Source organism: Lutra lutra, chromosome 17 (genome assembly GCF_902655055.1).
Source record: "Lutra lutra chromosome 17, mLutLut1.2, whole genome shotgun sequence".
Taxonomy (NCBI): Eukaryota; Metazoa; Chordata; class Mammalia; order Carnivora; family Mustelidae; genus Lutra; species Lutra lutra.
In genome coordinates this window covers 11912380-11931025 of record NC_062294.1, presented here as the reverse complement: position 1 = coordinate 11931025, position 18646 = coordinate 11912380, and the positions used below count along the sequence as shown (strand labels likewise).

Below are 18646 nucleotides of genomic sequence, written 5' to 3'. Positions count from 1 at the left end.
ACTGGCAAGCAATGTACTAGGAAAGGACACCCTAAATAAGAAACCCGACATGGCATCCCATACAAGGTGACATTTAAGGTTCTCAGTATAATATCAGCATTTTCATAGAAGACACTATAAAAAAAAGCACTTCAGCACTGAAAGTGAGCAAAGACCCTTAAGTGTGAAGACGGGGGATGCGTTCCAAAGATAAAGCAGTTCCCCGAAAAACAGTCACAGAGCCGTGCTGCTTTCTTTTCCTTCGGAATACACATCACAATTTGTAATTCAATATTTGTTTGTTTAATATTTTCAAGCTTCGGGAGGCTAGGGACCAGATCTGTTTTGTTCAGCCTTGCTTCGTAACTACGCATCAAGGCCTTCCATATTGGTCCAATTAATGAATGGAAAAAGCATATAGAGTCAGGCCCCCAGAGTACTGTCTAGGCCAAAAGGATGTCTTCTGTGAAACCGAAAGTAATTTCTAAAACCATTCAAGGTCTTCACTTGTAACTCTTTACACCCACAAGGGAATACAGAACCACACCACCTTCTCCTCAAAACACTTCACTTCTTAGTTATTCTCACACGCCGCAGCCCTTCAAAAACCCCTCCAGGCCTGGCCTTCACACTTCTGTAGTGGCCTTTCTTCTTGCCTCTCAAGTTTTCTCCCAGTTCTCTATCACAAAGGGCCAAAGGCTGCTCTGGAGAGAAGAGCCTCAGCTCACCAGGCCAGAAAGCAAAAGAAACAAAACAAAACAAAAATTCCAAGGCAGGTTCAAGGCCGGAGAAAAGAAAAAATAGAGAATATTTTCTATGCGCGTTCACACTGTCACAGGGGAATAAATGAGTCCGTTCATCTAACATGTCATATTCTTGTTTGTTTATTTGCCTACAGCCTCCGATATAGTAGGTGCTCAATAAATATCCACTAAGTGACTAGCAAATAATCAGGTATGGCTATAACTTAGGGTATGTGACAGGATGTAGCGAGAACTACAGCTAAAAAAGCTGGAAAGGGCTAGTGAGGAAGGCCCCTGCTTAGGCCTTTGAGTTTTATTTTGGAGATCGAGATAGAGATACAGGTATTTCAAAGCTCTCTGTCTATATATAGCTTGGTAATCTGTTTCCCACTGGAACTGGTAGGTTTGCCCTCGCCTGAGCATTTCTGCAACCCTCCCCCACTCCCACCTCTTTGCTTCGTATTTGTCTAGTTCTCCAAATCTGCTTGTCATGGTTCGTAGGCACAGAAAGTACTTCGGGTTTCAAGTCCTTGGTGCTCTCTGTTCTCTCAATATTTTCTCTCTTAGATGTGGAAAGGGCCCCGGTAGAATTTTGAGAGAAGGAGCATGAGCACCATTCATACTGCCCCCTGGGGCCCTTCCTTTTTCTGTCTCCCACCCACACTGTCATCACAAAAGAGTGGGGACTCTGGAGCTAAATCTAGAGCTCTCTGGCTGCTTCCTGATTGCTGTGTGCCTCTGAGACCCACAGATGAATGTCCCGCCTCAATCAGAGACTGGGAACTGTTGGTGGCGGGGGACAAGACCGGCGGGGGGGCGGGGGTTCCCTTGTCAAATAGATTTCAGCTTGCTGACCTGGCCACAGGGCTCTGATCACCAAGCAAGCTCTTTTCAGAAGGTCACCTGCCAGCCATCCCAGAGGAAAGCAGGGGACATGGTCAACCCAGAAATCCAGGGCTTTTGCTGGCTGTTATCAGCAGCTGCCCTTGCAAAGTTTTAACTTAGATCCTTTATCTTTCTAGTCCTTCGTTTCCTCTTCTGCAGAATGCAGAGTTAGCCCACCCCTCAGGCTCTTTACATCTGGGAATCTTGGAATCCTGCCCTGAGCCCCACTAGTAATTTTCCTCTCCATCAATCAACAAATATTTGTGAACGTGCACACACGCTCGTGCTCCTGGCTTTGTGCATTTGGTTGCCCATTGGCCTGGTTTCTCTAAGTTTTCTCTTTTCAAGCAAAATAATACAAATGTAAAGAGCTCTGAGAAATCTGGGGGGAAGTTTCTTACTGGGAGACACTTATCTACCCCAGAGGGACTGCTGGGGACTTCCCCCAAAGACGTGGTTCATGGAGACAGAGAGGAAGGAGGCCACAGGTTTCCCAAGGATTCTCAGGAGTTGGCACCAGCAAGCAGTTTCCCTCATTTTCCAAACCTTTCAGGAATCTCCCAGACTTACATTCTCCCAGAGATGTTTGAAACTGGGGCTTTGTAACATTGTTATGTCCTGGCATTTGCAGGGTTTGGCAACACCAGTCTCATCAGCCTTTTCTCCTATCAGTTCTGGTAGGTGGGTCGGTGGTTTATTAACCCTGTTTCACAGCTGAAGAACAGCCAGGAAGCAGCTCACCCAGGGTCAGCGAGAGCAGGAAGTTAAAAAATAATAAAACAGAGTTTTCAATCTAGCTGGGGCCCTTTCTGCATCTGACTGCCATGCATCGAGACCATCCAAAATGACTCAACACCTCCCCAGACCCATTAACTTTCAACCAAGAATCCACAGGAGAAACTTGCAGCCCCCCTACTGGACTCTGAATGCAACAAATGACAAAATGAAACTAATCAACTAATTGGAGCTTGCAAGTCTCTGTGCATGCCTGTTGCTATGCCCTGAGTCACTCTCCCTAAGATGTAAAGGGTAGAGCCAAGCTACTGAATGAGGAACTTGCCCTGCTCTGCATTTGAATATTTTAATTTCAAAGGAAATTTGTTCTTTACTAAGTGCACAAAGAGATAACAAGGGCATTGCCTGAGAGAGGCTGCTAGTCAGAGTCCCACAGGGCACCTGAGCCTGGTGTCATCATACTGGGGAGAGTAGAGGCTTCACCCCCAGCTCAGGCTCTCAGCTGTTCCGTGGTGCCAGATGCGACAGAGGCTGGTGTCTCCTAATCAGTGGACAGGACTATAAATCCTAATGGCAAATTCTTAAGTAACAGAAAGAAATAGAGCTGTTAAGCAGATCTACTCTTTTGCACTCCATTGGCGAGCATGCAGAGAAAATGAACTTGGCGTCCAAAGAGTCCTTGATGAGCCAGTTTGCTGGGAAGCGTAGAAGTCTGGCTCTACCCCTACTAGCCCAGTGACTTGAATGCCCGGGTGTAGACTTTATCTCTCTGTCTCTCTCTGTTTACATGGCTCCAATATTAAAATACTGAAAAAGTACATGATGAGGGGTGCCTGGGTGGCTCAGTGGGTTAAGGCTCTGCCTTTGGTTCAGGTCATGATCTTGGGGTCCTAGGATCAAGCCCCACATTGGGCTCTCTGCTCAGCGGGAAACCAACCTGCTTCCCCCTCTTTCTCTGCCTGCTGCTCTGCCTGCTTGTGATCTCTCTCTCTCTGTTCAAATAAATAAAATCTTAAAAAAAAAAAAGTACACGATGAAACAAAATCTTTGTCATCCATCCTGTCATCCCACTGTTCAGTTCCGATGATGGCCCACCCCCAGGGGGGCTACCTCATATTGTTTCATGTCTCTATCTAGTACCTTTATGAATCTAGAAGCTAAGAAAAATATAGATCTTTAGGTGGGGAGGGGGCAAGTTTCTTAATTTTTCAAGTCTTGACATCTTCATTGCTCATTAGTCATTGGCCATTCTTATGTGTACTGATAATGATTTTGGTAAATCTTCCCAGAGCTCTGTACACCCTCAGGATATGGTCTGTGCTCTCTGTTGTGGCTCCTAGGACTCTCAGGTTTGCCCCCTGAGGACCAGCTTCATCTTTGGTTCCCACATCCTCTCTTATCAGCTCCACTGCTGCTTTCAGTCCCTTGAAGATGCAATGTTCTCTAGGCCTTCGAACATGCTAGGAACATGCTTGGAACATGCTCGTCTTCCTTCAGCGCCACTCCCTGCCACCCCATTCCCAGGCTCATCACCAGCTCATCTTTTAGGCCTTGGCTTAAGATCGCTGCTGGTGCCTGTCTCCTTCCACCAGCACCAGAATCTTTCACTCTCATGGCACTTCCTCATTCACTCATTCATTCCCATGAGGGGCTAACCACATGCCAGGCACGGCGCTAGGCATATCTGTCACCCTGTACTGTCACTGCTTACTTCAGTATTTGTATGACATTGCACTGTCATTCACATACCACCAAATTCACCCTTTTAAATGTGTAATCAAGCAGTGTTTAGTATATTCACAAGATTGTGCGAACATCACCACTATTCTTTAAAAAAAAGATTTTATTTTTTTGAGAGAGAGACAGAGAGCACAAGCAGCGGGTGGGGCAGAGGGAGAGGGAGAGGCAGACTCCCCACTGAGCGGGGACCCCAGCAATGTGGGGCTCAATCCCAAGACCCCCGGACCACAACCCAAGCCAAAGGCAGATGCTCAATTGACTGAGCCACCCAGGAGCCCCTCCTTTTTTTTTTTTTTTTTTTTTAAGTAGACTCCATACCCAACATGGAGCCCAATGCAGGGCTTGAACTCACAACCCTGAGATCAAGACCTGAGCTGAGATCAAGAGTCAGACACTTAACTGACTGAGCCACCCAGGTGCCCCAAACATCACCATTATTTAATACAGAACATTTTCATCACCCTAAAAGGAAACTAACACTTTAGTGGTCATTCTCTATTTTTGCCAGTCCTTCGGCTCCGACAACCAGTAACCTTTCTGTCCTAGTGGATTTGTCTATTCTGGAAATTTCATATAAGTGAAATTACACAATATATGGTCTTTTGTGATTAGCTTCTTTTACTTGGTGTAATGTTTTCAAGGTTCATCCATGTTGTTACACATATCAGTACTTTATTTCTTTTTGTGGCTGAATAATAGTCCACGGTATAGGCACAACACATTGGCTTTATCCATTCATAAATGGATACCACAGTTGGGTTGCTTCCACTTTTTAGCTATTTTGAATAATGCTGTTACGAGCATTCACATACATGTTTATCTGTGCATATAGGTTTACATTTCTCTTGGAAATAGACATAGGAGTGGAATTGCTGGGTCATATGATAACTGTTTAAACTTTTTGAGGAATCACCAGACTGTTTTCCAAAGCAGCTCTACTATTTTCCATTCCCACCAGCAAGGTATGAGCGTCCCAATGTCTGCACATCTCACCATTTGTATTTATCACCTTTGATTATAACCATTTTAGTGGGTGTGAAATGGTTCTTCTGAAACTTTGTGAGAACCCAGACTCCATCTGTCTTGCTCGCCACCAAATCCCAGAACCTAGTGCTGTGCCTGGCACTTACTAGACATTCATATTTTGTTCTATGTGCTAAAAAAAAAAAAAAAGTGTTGAATGGATAGGTAAATCAAAAGTTACTTAGATGGTTACAATAATGCTTACTGATTGTGGATTCTTCTCCCCAGTAGAGGTCTGTCAAGGGATCCAGTATCCTTTCTCCTGCACAGAACTGTACCACCCCTTTTCTGTTACCATACTTTTTCTTCAGGGAGAAAGGAGGGTTAAATGTAAGCTTTCTTATTTTCCTTCAGACCACTCATTTGGATCTTAGGTGTGCACAAATTCCTTATTTAGCCACTTAACAGATAATTTCTTGGGTATTGGAACATTTTGTTTTTTTTCTATGTTGATTTCTTAAGGAGAATTTCTGCTCACCTCTAAGCACTCCATGCTTGCAAATAAATATCCTTCCTCCTGTTTCTTTCCAAGCTGCTCACCCTGGGACAGTCAATACCTGTGACAGACCAGCTCTGCTTTTGGGGGGATGGGTTCTTTTAATATCTCTCTACCCCCTGTTTTGGCTCCTTGATGTGGAAGTATATGAGGGACGTTTAGAGCAAGGAAGGTGGACTAGGTACTGGGTGATGCTCATAGCCAGCACCCAGCACTTGAAAAATGGTTCTTGAATGAATGGATGGATGGATAGATGGATGGATGTGAATATGTGAGAGAGACATATTGCAAAATGCAGACTCAGTGGACAAATACTTATTGAGTACCCACTGTGCATCCCACTACGGTGCATGTTGGAATAAAAGGTAAACAAAACCGGTGACTCGCCTTGGACTAGGAAGTTTCTAAAATTACTAGTCCTGGCTGTGTCCCTTTCTTCTCACTTTCTATGTCACACCTAATCATCTTCAGGACCGCATTTTAGATAAGGAATCAGTCCACTGCTTAAGCCTCAAGTAGGAAGTTCCGATCTACTCTCAGCAAAATCCGGAGTCACAAGTGCCCCAGTGCCAAACAGCTAAAAATTCCCCAAATGCTAGGCTTCCCGATCTGATCTTAGGGGTTCCTGGTTGGGAAACCTCCGCAAAAATGGACAGCACATCCACCAGAGGGTGCTGTGGGGGCAAATTTGTGCCGGGAGGGAGGCTTGACCAGTGACCCTCAGAGCCAGGTAGGCGTCTCGAGTAATTTTCATTCTTCCTGGCTTTTCCTTCCCAGCCCCTTGAACCGTCGCCGCCCCTCCTCCCATAGGTGGTTCCCCCTCAATAATTAGCCATTTTCAGGACCTCTAAAGAGCGCTTGCTTTGAAAAGACGCCTGGTTTCTGTTCCTGACGCCCCGTGGCTCGGGCCACTCGGGTCACAGGCCGGTCGCGCTGGGTGGGTGGGTGGGGACCTCCTGGGCGTCAGCGGCCGGGCGCCGCAGGGGCCGCGAAGGGGTTAACCCGGCGGGGGGGAGGGGAGGGGGCGCGGGCCGCGCCTGCGCTCTGCCGCCCTCCATTGTCTCCACGGCGGCGAGGAGCGCCGGCGAGCGCAGCCCGGGACCGAGCGGGGCGGAGCGGCTGGCGGGGCCGGCGGCGGCAGGAGCGAGAGCGCGACGCGACGCGACCGCGGCTTCCCGAGCTCCGCCTGGCCGCCCAGCGCCGCAGCCCGCCCGAGGCCTGGAGGGGTCCGGGCCGGCGTCCATGGTCGCGGCGTCCTGAGGCGGGGGACGCGCCCGGTGCCCCCAGCCCTCCTCCGCCTCCTCCTGTCCGGCGGGCGGCCTCCTCCGCCGCCTCCCTGCGCCCGCCCGCCGCCTCCCTCCCTCCTTCGCTGCGGCTCCCCCGGCTTTCGGGAGCCCGGGGGCGGCCTGTGGCGCGCCGAGCCCGCGCCGGACTGCGCTTCTTTGGACCTTGAGGGGAAACATGCGTTTGGCTTGGATCGTTTTAAATTCTTAGTTTGGGATCCCCGCCCGCCTGCCTCTTCCGCCCCGCGGGTTTTCTTTTCTTTTTTTCTTTTTTTTCCTTTTTTTCCTCCCGGTCTCCTTTTTGACTCCCTCCCCCTTTATGCTCGCCCAACCCTCCCCCCGCTGCTGAGAAGTGGGGGAGGGTCTCGGCCTCCAGGTTCCCGCCCCACCGGGGCCCGGGCGAGCATGGGGGGCAAGCAGAGCACGGCGGCCCGCTCCCGGGGCCCCTTTCCGGGGGTCTCCACCGATGACAGCGCCGTGCCCCCGCCGGGAGGGGCGCCCCACTTTGGGCACTACCGGGCGGGCGGCGGGGCCATGGGGCTGCGCAGCCGCTCAGTCAGCTCGGTGGCGGGCATGGGCATGGACCCCAGCACGGCCGGGGGGGTGCCCTTTGGCCTCTACACCCCCGCCTCCCGGGGGACCGGCGACTCGGAGAGGGCGCCCGGCGGCGGAGGGTCTGCGTCCGACTCCACCTATGCCCATGGCAATGGTTACCAGGAGACCGGCGGCGGTCACCATAGAGACGGGATGCTGTACCTGGGCTCCCGAGCCTCGCTGGCGGATGCTCTACCTCTGCACATCGCACCCAGGTGGTTCAGCTCGCACAGTGGTGAGTCCGCGGGCGGTGGAGGCCTGGGAGGGTGGAGTGCAAGGGAGGGCGCGCCGGGGCGCCCCAAACCTTCGCGCGCGCTTGCGAAGATTTGGATGTGGAGTGCGCGACCTGGATCTGTCCACCTTCCCTTTGGTTCCTGGGGATGAATGGGCTATCTGCCCTTTAGAAAAGAGGCTTCCTGCGAGGCTGCGGAACCGGGCGTTTTAGGACTTCAGGCGTTGGTTCACTTGTGGATGAGCAGAGTGAAACCTGCCCATTGAAGTCCCATGTATCGGCATCACCGTCCTCAGAGAGAAGATCTTGTCTGGCTTATAGCAAGTCGGCCTCGATGCTTCCTTTCTGTCACTGCAGCATTGTGCCTACCTCCCCGTTAACAGGGAGAGGGATCCGGTTTGACCAAGCGGTGTCTCCCAAACAAAGAGTGTGAAAAGAAGGAAAATTGGGGGCAAGTGTTGTTTGGATTAGGGCTCCCACTCTTGCTGAGAGAAGGGGGTGCCCAATTTTGCCACCCTGCTGGAGAGCTGTCTGAATTGTTTAAAATGGAGCAGCCGGAAGGCTGCTGCCATAGACAGGTGTGGCCTGCCGAATGGAGGGCCTAGCCAGGGAGCCTCCCTCTGAGGCTTTGCAGGACCAGGGCTCTGGTGGCGGGTGCTGCATGCATGCAGTAGGCTTGGCTGGGTGACTCTCACATCCCTCCATCTTTTTTCTTCCCCTTCATGCCAAGTGCTAGCTCTTCCTGGTAATCTCTACCTTTTTGTCATGGGAGGTGGGACTTCATTGCCTGGATGTTGTTGGTGCGTTACCGGGGGAAGAGGGGGAATTCAAAAAATCTGGGTGATTTCATTTTGTGGACTTCTGGTGACAGGCCAGCAAAAAAGCTGGAGGAGGATTTCCCAGGCCCTGACGGGCAGGGCGGAAAAGGCACTGGCAGGAACTTCTGGAGGAAAACAGGTCTGTCTGCTCAGCTAACCTGAGAAGCCAGGTTAGGCTGCTAGAAAATTGGTCAAAAGGGGTGTGGGGCCGCTATTTGCTAATTGACAGGTCAGTGTGAAGAAGTTAACATTTTCAGACTCTTTGGGAGAGTTAAGCAAATCTAGATATTGTGTAGAAAGAAGGAAGATTGCCTTATGGAGAGTGTATCTATTGGAACACTGTTCTAGCTATTGTGAAATAGGGTAGACTTTTTTTTTTTTATAAATTTTTTTTAAGATTTTATTTATTTATTTGACAGAGAGAAATCACAAGTAAGCAGAGAGGCAGGCAGAGAGAGAGGAGGAAGCAGGCTCCCTGCTGAGCAGAAAGCCCGATGTGGGGCTCGAACCCAGGACCTGGGATCATGACCTGAGCCGAAGGCAGCGGCTTAACCCACTGAGCCACCCAGGCGCCCCTAGGGTAGACTTTTAAAATCTTTCTTATTTCTGGAAATAGTGTTGCTTTTGTTTCGATTCTATGAACTTTAATTTGTGAAATAATTTTTGAAGGGGAATTAGTGACTAATTTAGAGTAACACTGGAAAGGGGCTTTTGAATTGCTAAAATGGTATTTTAATTTTTTTAAAAGATTTTATTTATTTATTTGACACAGAAAGAAATCACAAGTAGTCAGAGAGGCAGGCAGAGGGAGGGGAAAGCAGGTTCCCCACTGAGCAGAGAGCCCAAGTCGGGGCTCGATCCCAAGATCCTGAGATCCTGAGATCATGACCTGAGCCGAAGGCAGAGGCTTAACCCACTGAGCCACCCAGGCGCCCCAGTATTTTAATTCTTTAACGGACCTCTAAATACCATCCGAGCTTCCTTGATCTACATTAATCTCTGTCCTGAATAAGATGCAAGGTGTGACTGCTTTGGGCACTTTTAGACATTTGATCATTTTTAGACATCTTGAAATTAAAATTTTTTCTTATGATATTAGATCCAGAAAAAGGAAGCTCTATTTGTGAGATGACTGTGATTAACTTTTTTTTTTTTTAAGATTATTTATTTATTTATTTGACAGAGAGAGATCACAAGCAGGCAGAGAGGGAGGAGGAAGCAGGTTCTCTGCTGAGCAGAGAGCCCGATGCGGGGCTCCATCCCAGGACCCTGAGATCATGACCTGAGCCGAAGGCAGCGGCTTAACCCGCTGAGCCACCCAGGCGCCTGTGATTAACTTTTTAAAAAGAACTGTCATTAGTATCCGATTTTAAACTGAAAAGCAGTGCTTGACGGTTCTCTAAAATCACAGAATTTTGTGTGTTGCAAAACACATGTAATCTTATGGATGCTTATCTGGGGAAGGAGTGTCCGTTTTGAAAATTTCTTAACTGTTTCTTACTAGAAACTTCTTTTTCCTTATTCCACCTGGTACCAGGTTCCATGATGGAGTTATGAGCTTACAGTTGGATTCCAAAATTTCAGACTCCTCAGCTGCGAAACCTGAGTTTAATTTTTTTCATCTAGCTGTGTGAGGGTAGGAAGAGCCACAGAACCATGAGAATACAGGAAAAGCTGGGGCATAGTAATCCTTCTGGGATCAGTATGAAAGTGTGTATGAGGCAGCTCCTAATATTTTGGGTAATACATTCGTTTTCCAAATTTTGTGTATATATATACATACACACTTTTTTTTTTTTAAGATTTTATTTATTTATTTGACAGAGAGAGATCACAAGTAGACGGAGAGGCAGGCAGAGAGGGGGGGGGGGTAAGCAGGCTCCCTGCTGAGCAGAGAGCCCGATGCGGGGACTCGATCCCAGGACTCTGAGATCATGACCTGAGCCGAAGGCAGTGGCTTAACCCACTGAGCCACCCAGGCGCCCCATACACACTTTTTTAAAGTAATCTTTATACCCAATGTGGGGCTTCAACTCACGACCCCAAGATCAAGGCTCATGCTGTGCTGACTGAGCTAGACAGGCCCCCTAGGTAATACATTTTTTTATAGGACTGTCCTTTTCTAACATTTTGAGCACACCTGCCCCTGCCCACTACATGCCTCCACAAAATTTCCAAATGCTCTTGGTGCAGGAGCGGGACACCATCCTGACTGACAACCACTTGTTTAGGGATTCATCCTTTTATTCAAATAAAATAATTAGTTTTTCCTTTGCAGTTCATTTACCATGAACCTTCATATTTCCAGTCTTCTGCACTGGTAGTTCTGTCTCACTTTCCGGAACAGGCCACAGGACCTTCCTTCCAGGACATCCCTTTCCTCTCTTGTTTATTGCTGTAAGAAGAGAAACTTGTTTCTACTTTGGAGCCTTTGAGTAAGGCCAAGCAGTTTTTGCTCCTGTGTCGTAAGAATGAAGGATAAGGACTTCGGTGCACAATTGACTAGATGCCTAGAAGTTGATGGGATGTTGTTGCTTGTGTTTTTAAGGTGCTTTGGAAATCTTCACGGGCACCGACAACAGTTGTCAGTGAAGTAAACAGGGGAGTTCAGGGCACTCGAAGCTTCCTCGGAGGGAGGGAGCTGATGTTGTGTCTGGAGGTAAAATACTAGGGTCTCTGACCCTCCTCAGAGTAGCTGTGACCTTGGGGAACACACATCACCTCTCTTGAGCCTTGTCTTTGTTATTTTAAAAATAGACGTGTTAGTCTTTGGCAGCCAGCCTGGAAAGGTTATTCCCCAGGTCCCGTGAGGATACGTAGCCGTCACATTTGTCTTCCCTCCGTTCCTACGCTTCCCCAGGTTGTGAACCTTGCACGCCCTGGTCCCTATAATTGGAATGCTTTCCCTTCCATTCTGTTTTTGGGTAGTTCTTTCTGATCCCTCATGACTCAGACTTAAATTCCTCCTTAGAGACCGCTCTTAAAATTTGCCTCCCTCCTCTGAATCTTTCCAGCCACTCACCTGTTACCTTAACAGCACTTCCCACACTTTATAAGTATTTTATTTTCTCTGTTTGCCTTTTCTATTTAGTTTGACTGATTTTTAAGCTCCATGAGAATAGGATTGGGCCTCTTGCTCACTACTGTATCGCCTGCACTGTGCGTGCCTGGCACACGTGTTTATCGAGGGATGAATCTGAGTGCCTCCTGTCCATCATCTCATTTAATCAACCCTGTAACTGTGAGGTAGGCGGTTTTGTCCCCATTTTACAGGAGAGGAAACAGAGATGTAGGGCAAGGTCAGGAGCAGACACAAGGTCAGATAGTGAAGAGGTGGCAGAGCTGCGGTTGGAATATAGGTCTGCTGTTGTCAGAACCTGGGCTCCTAACCATTACACTGCACTGCCTCCCATCCCAGAACACCAGGAAGCTGGCTAGTGTCCTGGAAATTGTGTTGGCCGGCGAGCCAGAGCGCTAGGCTCATCTGCTGGTCGGGCTATCAAATAACCTCCTGACTTGTGACCTTGGGCACGTGACTCATTTAACCTCAGAAGTGCTGTTTTCTCATCTGGAACATGGACGTAATGCCTGTCCTGCTTACCTCTCAGAGTCGTCCGGGGGGGGGGTCTCATGAGCTAGTATTTACAAAAGCCAAATAGCAGACGTAAGCAAAGGGGGGTTCCTGTAGGGGCACTTCTACAGTTCTCTGCCTTCTTTCCTCCGAGCAGAAGGTTCCTGGCAGGGAGATTGAGAACTGTGTGAACTTTTCCCCAAAATGGAAGCTACTGCTCTCTGCTGAAACCTGACCTACATTGGCGGGCCGTTGATAATAATGAACGCCTCATAATAACGAACGCCGTGGAGAAGAGCTGTTTTAGAAGAGAGTTAGTGTCCCTTCCTTTCCACTTTAAAGTGTCAATTTTGCTATAAGGTGTTTAACCTCCAGATGGTCTTCTGGGTGATGTTCTGGAGATCTGGTCTCAGAACATGGATTTCTGGGGCGTCTGGGTGGCTCAGTTGATTAAGTGTCTGCCTTCGGCTCAGGTCCTGGGATCAAAAAATCTGAACTGTTCTTTGTTGTCACCAAGTCATCAGTGGGGCTGATAGAAGGTAGCTTTTGCTAAGTCTTGGACCAAGCTAGCAGGACATCTCCTGGATTCTATTTGCTGCCATTCTAGGGTTCTCAAGTGATTTAACTGTTTCCTCTTAAATAATTTAAACAGAGTTGCCAACTCCTTTAGAGGGGATCAGGAAGCCTCTTTGTGCCTCATCATAGGTGTGCTAGAGGTAATGGTCCTTTACATGGCTTTTGGGGAAGGAAAAGTATTCTGTGGTCTTCAGAGAGCAAGATGGGTCTCCTACGCTGCAAAAGTTCTATTCTTAATGAAAATCTTTCTGTACGGCGGAGTTTATAGTTCTCTGTTACTATGAGGGCTTACTTTCTACAAAATAAAAATTTAAAAAGTTCCCTTGAGAAGCTGATAATTCCTTGAAGGTCACAGTTCACTCTTCCTCATTGGGGTTTGAAAGGTGTTGCAAGAAATAGTGGCTTGGCTCTTAAAGTGTTTGTTTTATGGGATGTGTGCATTTAGCTATTAAATAAAGACACACCCCAAATATGTCATAAGGAGTACTCAGAGCCAGGCCATTCTGCACCAAGGAAATGCAATTCTAATTCCTTTTAAGAAAAGAAACCTGCTTTGTATTGTATAAATGTGATACTCAACACAAGCTTCTAGGGCACTCACATTTTAGTAAATCTGATTATAAAACTAAACATCAATTTCAACAGTTCCAAAATTAGAAAAAACTTCATAGAGAAGTGGTCGTAACATAGACAGACTAGTCTTGCTCCTGCTAACCCTTAAATAGGGTGCTTCTAGTGATCGTGGGTCACTGAAGCTATAGTACTAGAATCTTTTTTTTTTTTTTAAGATTTTATTTATTTATTTGTCAGAGAGAGAGAGAGGGAGAGAGAGCGAGCACAGGCAGACAGAATGGCAGGCAGAGGCAGAGGGAGAAGCTGGCTCCCTGATGAGCAAGGAGCCCGATGTGGGACTCGATCCCAGGACGCTGGGATCATGACCTGAGCCGAAGTCAGCTGCTCAACAACTGAGCCACCCAGGCGTCCCTATAGTACTAGAATCTTAAAGATAGCTCCAAGCCTAAACCCTAATCCCAGTCAGGGATTTAGAATGCTGGAGGAGTTTGAATTACCATCTCTTTCTTTTCTAAGCGTTGTCATGGCCTAATCTGTATCAGATCATCCCTAGTGATTATTAGTGTACAGAAGGCATTTGTCATAGCACCAGCAGTTTTCACTTCTGAATCTTATTTTCTCATAAGGACAGAGGTTTATCCTTGAATGCAACACATGGGTTCCTGTTTTTGGTAGTTGAGGAGTAAGTTTTGGGTATGAATGAATAACCTGAAAACCAGTTACAACCCTCAAGTGTGAAGCAGATAAGGAGCTAAATTTAATCTTAAAGCAGCAGCTAGGGGTAGCTTCTGGACCGAAGAGACTGTTTACCCCGAAATCTCCCTGGAGTTAGAACTGAGAGTGCAGCCTTCCTCTGCTGGAAGTAAAGAGGAAGGGGGAATTCACTGGGTCTCTATAAACACCAAGTTAAAGGAGTCATGGTAAGAATTTATAGCGCACTCTTTAGATCTGTAACGAGGCAAAAGCAAGAGCGCTCTTGATTTCTGTGAATGGTTCAAAGGGTTTTCAAACTTGACGGCCCCCGTATTCTCTGGGGGGCTTGTTAACAATGCAGATGACTGGACCTCACTCCCAGAATTCAGTAGAGCTAAGGAGACACCGAAGAAGCTGAACTTGGAACAAATGATTCTGAAAATTCTCATCCCAAACAAAAAAAGAAGTCTGAATGCTTTTCGGTGCACTCATCAGTGTTATTTTCAGTATTACTAAACGAATCGAGTGTCACCGAAGCAGGATCCGTATAGATCTTCCTTTCAGCTGCTCCAGAGGCTGGATTTACCCAGCAAGAGCATTGCTCATGGTTTGATGTTTTTCTTTTACATGGAACTGAGCATTTTCCTCCCAGAGATAGGCCTGAGCCCATCTGCCTTGGTCCTGAGAATTGAAGTTGCTCAGAACAGAAGGTAATTGTGGCAGTGTCCCTTCTCCTTCTGTGCTCGCCTTCCCCCTGATTTTTCTCCTAAGGCACCAGCTGCCTTTGGCTGCTTGTGCTACAGAAGGGCTTGCTGAGCTAGATCCTCTTTTATGTGTCCCCAGCCAGCAGCTAGAGAAGATCCTCGAATGAATCCAGACTTTAAATGGACAAAATACCTACTTTTCCTTTTTTCCTGGAGACCCAAAACTCTGAGACCTTTTGAGTGTGTGTATGGAGATCTGTTGAGCCAAGACATTCATTTATTCAACTGCCAGTTACTGAGAGCCTCCAGTATCCTAGGACTTGTGTGAGGTGCGGGGAATATATTTTTATTATAAGGGTGATTAACATTACTTTGTTCTTTCTAAGAATTTTGCTTCCTTACTCCTTGAGAGAGAGTCGGAATCTTGCAGCTTAAGGGGAGATTTTTACCTTCTCCATCAGTTCTTCTGTTGAACAAACAAATTCAAGGTTTCATCTCTGAGGCTGCTATGTGGATGGTGTTTGCTCCCTGCTCTTCACGGACAGTCTTCATTCTTTCCTAAACCCTGTTTCTGGGCTGGAGCAGGTGATTTTTCTTTGGGTTGCAGACCAGTGAGTGTTAAGAAATTCCTCATGTAGCCTCATACAAGTGGTCCTGTATCTTCTCAGTGAGAATATCTAAAGGAAAAACTGTTTTGCAAACTCTTTGTGTGTACCTCTGGCTTTGGTGTCTTTGTCATCCCTAGAGCCACATTTCTTTCTGGTCATTGAACACGGCTTTCTAGAAGCATGATCCACCACTTTAGTAATCTTGTCTCTGTAAAATTTTTCCCAAGCCACAAATACCCATAAGGAAATATGAGGAATGGTTTTCCCCCCTGGTCTTGTATGTCTCTGAGCTCCACAACGTTGACACTTAGTGCTATTTTTGGTGATTTTTATTTTTAAAGATTTTATTTATTCCTTTGAGAGAGAGAGGGTGAGACAGACAGTGAGAGAGCGTGAGAGGGGAGGTCAGAGAAGAAGCAGACTCTTCATGGAGCTGGGATCCCCGTGTGGGACCTGATCCCTGAACTCCGGGTTCATGACCTGAGCTAAAGTCAGTCAGTTAACCAACTGAGCCACCCAGGCACCCATTAAGTGATTTTTAAAGCTTTGTTTATGATAGCCAACGTTGGTGACTGAAACGTCCTCTCTACCTCCCCCGAATAATTATTAAATGTGTGTTATATTTGAGTTTTTGGTTTTTTGGTTTTTTGGTTTTTTTTTTTTTTTGCTGAAAATAAAGGGTTTAAAAGAATGTTTCCTGCTCAGAGACTTAATATGGGCTTTGGCTGTAGGGTGATACCTTAATTTTTGGAGAAACCTCACTTTATATTTAGGAATATGTAGTCATCTTGATCTTAGTGAATTAGGTTTGTCATAGCTTGGCTCCAGCTTTCTCGTTGGTAGTACCTTTTAGCCCCCTAAAAAGTATGATTAAATAAGCCATTGCTTCACAAGGAGTTGTTCTGAAATTGGTCAGCTTTGCCGTACAGTATCTCTTAAGGTCAAAATTTATTTGTTAGCATGTGGGAGAAACTTACATCTGGAGTCTTCCAGATGATCTGGGCAGAGGGGGGAGAAACCCAAGACCCTAGACCCCAGCTGTTTGGTCACTTTGCCCATATTTCTCAACTCTTTGAAGATGTTTTCATTTGATTCCTCTCCAGTAACCCTTTTTTTTCCTGCTAACAGGTGCTTTTCCTTAGGGAGAGCCATTAGAATTCTTTTATCCTGATGTCTGCCTAAGTACTCTGGGAATCCTACAAGGATTTGAGGGAATCCTTGGGATTCCAGCCCAAACCAATGAAGTACTTGCCTACCATAAATACAAACTAGCTTTTTGTGATAATGGTTCTATTCTGTTTAGATAATTTATACTTTTAATGCCTTGTAAAATATAATGCTATCTAAGACAGCTTTTCAGAGAAACTCTGTTATGACACCACTCACTACGGTAACAAGCATCACCACATACCCCATGTACACCGTATATTATTAGATTTCCTCCATCCTGGTCAGATGTGGCCGCAGTAGTCCTACCATTGCAGCCAGCTGCCCTGGGGAACTATGGCAAGTCTCATACCTCCGATGAGGGCTGGTTTACACGCGCTGACAAGCCCAGCCTTGTTGGCTGTATTTAATCCGTCTATTCCCTACCTCTTTCCTCAGCCCAGAGGCCAAGTGCAACATAAAAGGATAGTGAATCTGAGCATCTCCAGTATTTTGAGGTATAGGGATCGCCTATGAAGTAGCAGGCCTTTGAGAAATAGTATTATGAGCTGTTCTGTTTTTGCTGTGGCTTTAGAAAACCTTTGGATTCTTCTACTGAAAATTTGTTTGAAAAAAAAAAATCTTTTTAATGAAATAGTGAGTCACAAAGCAGCCACTCCTTCTCATAATAGCATTTCTCACCAGGGGAATTTTTGGTAGCTGTTGGGGGAGGGATTTGAGTAGGTTGTGGATGATAAATCCCTGGGTGGAACATAACCAGAGGCTGCCATATCAGAACTCTGGTGCTTTCCACGCTGACAGTGAGCCCTGAATTCAAAGTGCAGGACAGCAGAACAGAATGGGGAAGGCCTGTGCCCAGTGAATTGCCACAGTAGCATGACCAATGAGATTGGAGTTGAACATTCAAACTCAGTTCATTAAAACACCTTTGTCGTGTAAGAGGATCATGAAACTGAGGCCTTGGGTGAGAGGGCCTGAGGCCCCTTACGGGAGGAGCATCACATTTCTGGATTAAGGGATGGCTGTGGACCTAATGATGACAATATGAGAGTCAGGAATATGCCTCCTTTCTCCATAGTGTGAAATGGTGGCCTGGCGCTTGGTGCTGACTGTGGGACTACTTTACAAGGAGACAATTCATACAAGGTCATCTGTGCTCTAAAGGTTTTAGGTCCTAATAAAGCGTTTACAGTGACACCCAAAGTGAACCCATGACCCACCCAGCCTCTGTAGGATGGTGAAAAGGAAATGTTAGCGATAGTAAGAGTTTAGAACACACCAGGATTATGCTGTCTGCATCCAAAATGCTGTCCTCAACCCCTCTGCCCGCCCAAACCAGAGCTTTAACTGTTCCCAACTTCATTGACCTACAACTCCTCAGTCCTCGTGTCTGAACCACTGTCTTATGTAAGCTACAGACAGAGGAAAGTCTGAAAGGTTATTACAACCATGTTAAGATTTGCTTTCCTTTGGAAAGTCATGGCTGTCTCCACTCCGTGTTTTCCTGGCTTTGTACTTTTCTTCAAAGCCTCTTCCCAGTTCCAAGGCCCCAGAGCTCAATAAAGGGGAACAGGAAGTCAGTATTTAATGCCTAAGAGCCAGCAATAACTAATAGAGAAAAGGGCACAAACAAGGGACTCAGAGGGGGTTTTCTGGGCCTGAAAGCTCTCAGGCCTGTAGGATTATAGATCTAGCCCTCAGAGATGACTTTGACCAAGCCTTCAAACAAGGAAAGAGTAAGAGGAACCTCTACTCTGAGAGGACTTTTTCTTGGGTTATATAGTGGAAACTCCACATTTTTTTTTAAAGATTTTATTTATTTATTTGACAGAGAGAGATCACAAGTAGGCAGAGAGGTAGGCAGAGAGAAAGGGGGAGCAGAGAGCCCGATGCGGGGCTTGATCCCATTACCCTAGGATCATGACCTGAGCCGAAGGCAGAGGCTTAACCCACTGAGCCACCCAGGCGCCCTGGAGACTCCACATTTTTAACTGATGTCATAATTACAAAGTATCTTTTGCCTAAGGAGTTTAAAACACTGAAGGAAAAAGTGATGGTCACTTTTTTTTAATTAAGTTTTTAATTTTAATTCCAGTATAGTTAACTATAGTGTTAAATTAGTTTCAGAGATGCAATATATACAATATATAAAATTCAATATATATAATATACAATTCAACAGTTCTCTACATAACCCAGTGTTCATCACCGATAAGTATACTCTGA

At 46.6% G+C, this 18646-nt stretch overlaps 1 protein-coding gene across 3 annotated transcripts in view; it reads left to right on the top strand.

Moving 5' to 3' along the window:
* Positions 1-6654: 6654 nt before the first annotated feature.
* Positions 6655-18646, top strand: part of ZNRF1 (zinc and ring finger 1) — a 101782-nt gene continuing 89790 nt past the window's right edge. For all 3 annotated transcript variants that reach the window (XM_047711734.1, XM_047711735.1, XM_047711736.1), the window contains exon 1: positions 6655-7713. In XM_047711734.1, the coding sequence (XP_047567690.1) occupies positions 7290-7713 (424 nt within the window). In that variant the 5' untranslated portion in view covers positions 6655-7289. The remainder of the gene's footprint in view (positions 7714-18646) is intronic.